At 56.9% G+C, this 8,114-nt stretch overlaps 1 protein-coding gene across 1 annotated transcript; it reads left to right on the top strand.

Moving 5' to 3' along the window:
- Positions 1-1,634: 1,634 nt before the first annotated feature.
- LOC310921558 (hydroperoxide isomerase ALOXE3-like) lies at positions 1,635-6,023 on the top strand (the record flags this gene model as incomplete). Its single annotated transcript, XM_083881723.1, has 13 exons — positions 1,635-1,772; positions 2,165-2,363; positions 2,436-2,517; positions 2,612-2,734; positions 2,833-2,936; positions 3,062-3,384; positions 3,460-3,663; positions 3,796-3,882; positions 4,457-4,626; positions 4,703-4,824; positions 4,917-5,017; positions 5,444-5,614; positions 5,844-6,023. The coding sequence occupies 13 exons, from the start codon at positions 1,635-1,637 to the stop codon at positions 6,021-6,023; spliced, it is 2,004 nt and encodes a 667-aa protein (XP_083737849.1).
- Between the last annotated feature and the right edge of the window lie 2,091 nt (positions 6,024-8,114).

The following is an 8,114-nucleotide window of genomic DNA, read 5'->3' on the forward strand; positions in this document are numbered from 1 at the left end:
CAAAGGGTCCCCAGTGTTGAGCACAGTGAGTCATGGGTTAGCGAGAGCCAGGACAGCTGGGGAGGGGGGCTAAAGGGGTACCCAGTGTTAAGGAAAGGGGAAAGGCAGCAATGGGGATGCAGGGGGTCCCAGGACAAATGAAAAGGAGGATCTGGAGGCTGGAGAGGCGGGGTGGCTGGGAAAGAGGGTTCAGGGTCATTCTGTGCTGGGAATGGTGGATCAGGCAGTCCTGGTCCTCTTGAATTGCAGTTCAGGGTTGCTGGTGCTGGGGTTCAGGCAGGGGTCCCAGGGTAAGGAAAGGCAGGGATAAGAGTGGGGAGAGGCAAGACCTCTGGGACAGAGGATTCAGGGCTTCGCCAGTGTTGAGAAAGAGAGGATATGGGGACTGGAAGAAGCAGGAATGGGTTTGGGGACTGGGAAAGGCAGGAATGGGCAGCAAGTGCCATGTTAAAGGGAAGGGGAGAGCTGGGGTCTGAGAAAGGCAGTATGGCTGGGAAAGAGGATGGAGGGTTGTGCCAGGGCCAGGGAATGGGATACAGGAGAGTCTCGGTGCACAGGAATGTGGGGTTCAGGTTTCGGACAATGGCAGTTCTGAGGTTCTGGTTCCCGGGAATGGCAGTTCAGGGGTGTCCCAGTGCTGGGGGTCCCACTCACCCCTCACCACCCCCCCGGACCACCCCCAGCCCCAGCGCTAGAGCCATCAGTGGTGCTGCTCTGCTGCAGCCCTGGCCCCAGAGGCACCTCTGGCCCACCATTGGCGCCACTGTTTCCTGCCAGCCAATGGCAGCTGAGAATGCTCGTGATGGAGGAGACCCTGGGCAGGGGCACGTGAAGCTCCTGGCCAGTGGTGAATGACCCTCCTTTGGCTCAGGCCACCCCCAGGACTATCGCTTGGGTAATGCCCTCACAGCCATCCCCAGGGCCATCACTTGGGTAATGTCCTCACAGCCACCCCCAGGGCCATTGCTTGGGTAATGTCCCCATGGCCACTCCCAGGGCTATTGCTTGGGTAATGCCCTCACAGCCATCCCCAGGGCCATCGCTTGGGTAATGTCCTCACAGCCACCCCCAGGGCCATTGCTTGAGTAATGTCCCCATGGCCACCCCCAGGGCCATTGCTTGGGTAATGTCCTCACAGCCACCCCCAGGGCCATCGCTTGGGTAATGTCCTCACAGCCACCCCCAGGGCCATTGCTTGAGTAATGTCCCCATGGCCACCCCCAGGGCCATTGCTTGGGTAATGTCCTCACAGCCACCCCCAGGGCCATAGCTTGAGTAATGTCCCCAGGGTCATCACTTGGGTAATGTCGCCATGGCCACTCCCAGGACCACAGCTTGGGTTATGTCCTCACAGCCACCCCCAGGGCCACCACATGGGTAATGTCCCCATGCCCACACCCCCAGGGCCATCGCTTGGGTAATGTCCCCATGGCCACATCAGTTGAGATCAGATGTACTGGATGATGGCCAGTAGCGGTGATCTGATAACACCTCCCTGAGGAGGAAGGACCCATCACCCGCTCCACAACGGCCACAGGGGTTGCGACACCCAAATCACTCAAAACAGCAGGTTTGCACCCCACAGCCCCTCACTCTTCTCTAACGGCATCTCCAGGACATCACTGCAGCTTGTCATGGCTGTCTACAAGGTGACAGTAGCAACCGGTGACATGCTGGAAGCTGGGACCAACAACTCCATCTCCATCACCTTGGTGGGGAGCTATGGCGAGAGCCGCCAGACCACAGTCTCCTTCTTGTTCCTGCCAGGGAAGGTGAGAATGGGGATAGGGGCACAAGGGGTGGTAGAGCTGTCCTAGGGACTTGAGGGGTGGCACAGGCTGCCCCAGGGATGAGAGGGGCTGCATGGACTGTCTTGGAGATACAAGAGAATGGTGGGAAGGGATTTGAGAGAGATGGAGGAAATGGATTCCAGGGTCTGGAGGAAAAAAATTTGGGGAGGATGGTGGGTAGTGGTCGTGGGTGGATTGGAGGAATGGTGTTCTCGGAGGATGGAGGAAAAGGACTTTGAGGGGATGGTGGAGGATAAGAATCCTGGATGCAATGGAAGCAAGTGGGGATGCTTTGAGCCCCCTCTCTGCTGGTGTCCCCAGTGCCACCACAGGGCATCTGCCCATCCCCCCAGAAGCCATTTCCTCCTCTCCAGGAGAGGAGCCTTTCTGTGCACTGTGGGCAGGACTTGGGCCCCATTGTCCTCATCCGCCTGCATAAGTGGCGGCTCTTCCTGGAGGATGCCTGGTTCTGCAAGGACGTCCGGGTGACAGCTCCCAACGGCACCCTGTATCGCTTCCCCTGCTACCAGTGGCTGGAGGGGGTCACCACGGTGGAGGTGCGGGAGGGCTCAGGTAGGACCCACCCTGCTCCCATCCTCCTCTGATGGCCAGAGGTCCAACTTTTGACACCCTCCTTCTTTCTAGGGAAGAAGCTGGTGGACGACAAGCTGCAGATCCTCAAGGAACATCGTCGACGGGAGCTGGCAACACGGCAGGAGGCTTACCGGTGACAGCAGAGACATGGGAACAAGGCCTACTTTGGCCAGGTGGGCTAGTCAGCAGTGATGCTGATGTCTACTCCCATTTTCCCCCCTGCTCAGGTGGAAGAACTATGCCCAGGGCTGGCCCCGTTGCCTCAACGTGGACTCCATCTTCGAGCTGGACTCCAACATCCAGTTCTCCCGCATCAGGGCCAACAACTTCACTGGTTTCCTCATCTTCCAGTAAGCAGTGCCCTAAGACCATGGAGGACCTGGGTGATGGCAGGGAAAGGGGCCAGAGAAGGCAAGGGGTGTGCTGAGGTCCCCCCTCTGCCCTGTAGAGGGGCCTCCCACTTTCTGTCAGGGTTTCTATTGAGACGCACCTCCTGGAACAGCCTGGATGAGATGCGCACCATATTCTCCCGGACACAGGGCCGGGACATTGGTGGGTACCTTGTGTGTTGTCCCCTGTCCTTTCCCCTGCATCACTCAGGGCTTCACAAGATGTGTCTGGAGGGTGGTTAACTGTGTGCTGATGTCTGCCCATCTTGCTGATGTCTGTCCCCTTAGTCCCTGAGTATGTGGCCAAGCACTGGCAAGATGATGACTTCTTCGGCTTCCAGTTCCTCAATGGCAACAACCCCATCGTCATCCATCGCTGCACCACACTGCCACTTAAATTCCCAGTGACACCAGAGATGGTTGCTGGCTCACTGGGAGGTGGCACTGACCTGGGCAAGGAGCTGCAAGAAGGTCGGATTTTCATTGTGGATTACAAGGTGCTGGAGGACATCCCAACTGACACCATTTATGGGCGCCAGCAGTACATAGCGGCCCCGCTCTGCTTGCTTCACCAGGGCACCGATGGGCTCCTGCGCCCCATTGCTATTCAGGTAGGGATGTCCCACCCCAAATGCTGCCATCAGGAGGGTGGCAATGGTCCTAGATCACAGGGTGGTGTCCCACAGCTCAGCCAAACGCCAGGACCCTGCAGCCCCATCTTCCTGCCGAGTGATGATGAATGGGATTGGCTGTTGGCCAAGACCTGGGTGCGCAACGCTGACTTCTACAGTCATCAGCTCCTCACCCACCTGCTGAGGACCCACCTGTTTGGGGAGGTCTTCGCTGTCGCCACCCTGCGCCACCTGCCCACTTGTCACCCCCTCTTCAAGGTAAGGTCCCCCTTCAGGGCCAGCTGCTGGTCCCCACCTCTGGATCTGAGGGCAGTTATACTCCACCTGATAGCCCCCCCAGCTCCATGAAGGGGTCCCTGGTCACCTTCCAGGTGTTTGTTCCCTCCTCAGCTCCTCATGCCCCACTTCCACTTCACGCTGCATATCAACACCTTGGCTCGCAGTGTCCTCATCAACCCAGGTGGCCTCATTGACAAGGTAAGCCCTGGGGACTAAGAGCACTGGGCTCTGCTGAGGCACTGGGCTCTGCTGAGGCATTGGGGCCTGTTGGGACCACTGAGGGGGACTGAATGCTCTGCGGTATTGGGAGGCATGGGGGTGTACATTGGGAGTCTACTGAAGTCCACTGGGACACTGGAGTCTTGGAGGTGCTGGGGTCTGCTGGGGGCACTGGAGGTATTGGATTCTGCTGGGGACAATGGCATCTCCTGGGAGCTTTGAGGTCTACCGGAAACACTGGAGTGCTGGAGTGCTACTGGAACCAATGTGGAGTACTGGCATGTACTGGGAACACTGGGTGTACTGGAATTGCTGGGGAGCACTGTAGTGTACTCGGGTCACTAGGGGGCACTGGTGAGAGACCTGGGAGACACCAGAGAACATGGTGGGGAGGACACTGGAGAGGACTGGGGTATATGGGAGCACCGAGTGTGTAGGTGGAGGACTTGTACCCTGGGAGCAGTGCAGGGTATTGAGGTATACTAGGAGCACTGGAGGACACTGAAGTCTGGCACCTCCTGCCCTCCCTAACCGTGGGTGGCCCTCCTCCCAGGGCTCAGGGGTGACCTATGAGGGGCTGTTGCTGGTGGTGCAGCGAGGCCTGGAGCAGGTGACCTACACCTCCCTGTGCCTCCCTGATGACATCCGCCACCGTGGTATGTCCCATGTCCCCAACTACCACTACCGAGATGATGGGATGAGCCTCTGGGAAGCCATTGAGAGGTGAGACTGGTTTCGGGGTGTGGATGGTGGTCCTGGCATGCCCCAGGATCCCACAATCACTTTGTCCCTATGGCAGCTTTGTCACCGGCATTGTGACATTCTACTATGGTGGGGATGCAGCAGTGAGTGGGGACACCGAGCTGCAGGCCTGGGTGATGGACATCTTCACCAATGGCTTCCTGGGCAGGACCTCCTCAGGTAGCACACCTGTGACTGTCACAGAATGTCCTCAGTAGAGGCAGGGGACAGGCAGGTCCCTGAGGCTCTTGGCTGTCTCCATCCCCACCCAGGTGTTCCCTCCTCGCTGCAGACAGTAGCAGAGCTCATCAAGTTCCTCACCATGGTGATGTTCACCTGCTCAGCACAGCATGCAGCAGTCAACAATGGGCAGGTGGGACATGGGCCAGGGACGTAAAGGACATCCCCAGCTGTCCTCCAGCCATGCTGGGGACATGTCCTCCTCCCACTCCTCTGTGCATAGGAAGGATGCCCCTATGCTGAACCAATGTCTATGTCACACCTCTCTACATGCCAGAAGGATGTTCCCATTCATCCTATCTCCATGTTGGAAGGATGTCCTCACCCTACATCCCCATCCAATGGTCCCCATGCCAGAAGGATGTCCCCCTCCATCCTCTCCTCATACTGGAGAGATATCCCCATCCATCTCCCATGCCATGCTGAAATGTTCCCATCTGCCCCCTCTCTGTTCCAAAGAATGTCCCCACCTGTCTCCTCACTGTTTTCGGGGGATGTCCCCACCCATCCCATCACTGTTTTGGGAGGATGTTCTCTGCAGTGACCTATCCCCCTGCAGTATGATCTGGGGGCCTTCGTCCCCAACGCCCCGTCCTCCATGCGCCATCCACCACCCTGCGAGAAGGGCCGGGCCTTCCTGCAGCACTTCCTTGACACCATCCCTGAGGTAGCCACCACTGCCAACATCCTGGTGGCTCTAATTCTCCTCAGCTCCCAACTCAAGGACAGGGTGAGTCTGGCCCCACAGCCCCCATGTGCCCCGCTGCAACAGCTCTGTGGGGCTAGGAAACTGCAAGAGGTGTCCACAAGGGTGGATGTCACCACCTTTGGTGTCACCAAGCTTGGGGGACAGCCACCATTGCTCCACACCTACCAGGGTGCCAGAGAACCCCTGAATGGCACCAAGGGGTTGAAGCTGGAGGTTTCATGTCCCTGTCGTCCCCTCCCCCCCCCTCCAGAGGCTCCTGGGACAGTACCCAGAGGAGTGGTTCACGGAGGCAGAACCCCGGCGGCTCATCCGGGCCTTCCAAGGACAGCTGGAGGAGATCCGGGACCGAATTGAGGAGAGGAACCACCTGGCTGAGCTGAGATACAACTACCTGAACCCGCTGGAGACAGAGAACAGCATTTCCATCTGAGCACAGGAGCTGCACCTGCTCAGCACCCCCAGCACTCCCAGCACACTCTGCTTCTGGGCATCCCCAGCACCCAGCACACTCAGAACCCCACATATGGTCACCCCCCAGCACCCAACAACCCCAGTATCTGGACACCCAGTGGACCCAGCACCTCCAGAACACCCAGCATCCTGCATCTGGGCACCCTTAACACACAACCACCAGCATCTGGATATCCAATACACCCAGCACTCCCAGAACCCCTTACACGGCTATCCCCAACACCCTTTCACCCAGCATCCCACACTTGGACAACTCCAGCAACCTCACGACCCTACACCTGGAGATCATCAGCATCTACCCCCCAGCGCCCTAAGCACCCCCCGCTCCATTTTCCTCTCCCCAATAAATGCCAGCTTGTCAATCAGACCCTTGCTGCTTGTAACCATACCCTAAAACCACAGAGATCCACACAACCCTCACTCAAAACGGGAAGCTGGACTGAAGCAACTGGGTGACATGATGGAGTTCTCAGTGCTCCCAGTGTTCATCACTGGTCCCCAGTGACCCCAGTGCCCCCCTGCAGCGCTGCCCTTGTTGTGGGCAGAGTGGGAGCTTCAAACAAATTTTATTAGAGAAGCTCCTTTTGAGATATAAGGTACAAAAAGGACCCCCAACACCCCCAAGACCTACCCACGACCCCCTGGCTTTCTAAACTTCTCAGAAAGGAATGTGGGAGCAGCTGGATCTAATCCAAGTCCAGCTTCCTTGGCCTCCTCACGGGCAAGGTGCATCAGCCCTACCTTGGAGGCCCTTCACTAAACCTGCTCAGGCTTCCAGACATCTTTCCTGTGTTGAGGAACCAAAATTGAGGCACAGTAATCTGGATAATCCACATCCTTAATCTTTTAGTCACACAGCCCAGGGTGCTCCTGGCCTTCTTTGGTGCCAGGGCACATGGCTGCCTCCTGCTCAGCTCCCTGTCCACCAAGACCTTTCCCACAGGGATACTCCCAGCCAGGCAGCTCCAGCGGGTGCCACTGCAGGGACCGACACCGGCATTTGTCCTTCTGGGATTTCATAAGTGTGTGAACTGAAAAGACACAGGTCACCAAGACAGCCAAAATCCACAGCTGAAGTGTAAAGAGCAAATTTATTCTATCACCACACTAGCAAAATGGGGACACATACAATCCTAAACTTATTCCATCTCAACAGGGGCAAAAAGCATGCATGCCAAGGCCGTTCCCCTGCCATAACATACCACGGGGCCTATCACAGGCACATTCCTTCACAATGATGTGTTTTTGCAATCTCCAAGCTTCTTATCTCTCTTCCTTCTCATCAGGAGACTTGGGCTTGTGAAAAATGCTTTTTAGGACTTTTTTTCAACATCCTGTTATCTTCTGCAGAAGTTCCATTTCTCAAAGCAGGCAGAAAACAACCCAAAGCAACCACAATATTTGAAATTTCCCCATCGAATATTAGCATCTTTCAGCTGCAAGGTCATCTTTGAGAGAAAATATTACTTTTTCTTTTTTTTCTTCCTTGCCAAATCTTCTGCTTTTAACCCCTTCCTCCCCTCAGTGATGTTCCTGCCAATACATGCTTTCTTCCTCCTTGCAGCCCTTCACTGAATGCAGAGACCTGAGGGACCTTTCCAGTAAAGACTCCAGCAAAGAAGCCATTGCATCCCTCAACATCAATATTAGTGTCTGCCAGTATTAAATCCCCCTCCCTGTTCTGAAGCAGCCCTGCACAGCACAAAAAAATGCACTGAAATTCCCTGTCTGTTGCTGGCCTTGTTGTTATCTCCTGTCAGTGTCTTCAAGGCTCCTGTTTGTAACCTGTCCTGTGATGTCTCATTCCTGATCCTTTCACGTCCCCACAGCCCCCGTGCAGGCCCAGGGCAGGACAGAAGCCCTGCGGGTGGGAACGGCCCCTGTGCTGTGGTGTCCACGGCAGCCTTGGGGCTCTGTGCCCCATGGCATCCCTGCTGGGCAGCCTCTGCCAGCTCCTGCACAGCCCGTGGCCCCTGTGGGCCTGCACAGACAGCCCTGCCCCGGGCTCTGCCGGGCTCTGAGCCAGCAGAGAGGCTAGGCAGGGCTGGCC

The sequence above is a fragment of the Zosterops lateralis genome (assembly GCF_965231275.1).
Source record: "Zosterops lateralis genome assembly, chromosome: 35".
NCBI classification, from domain to species: Eukaryota; Metazoa; Chordata; class Aves; order Passeriformes; family Zosteropidae; genus Zosterops; species Zosterops lateralis.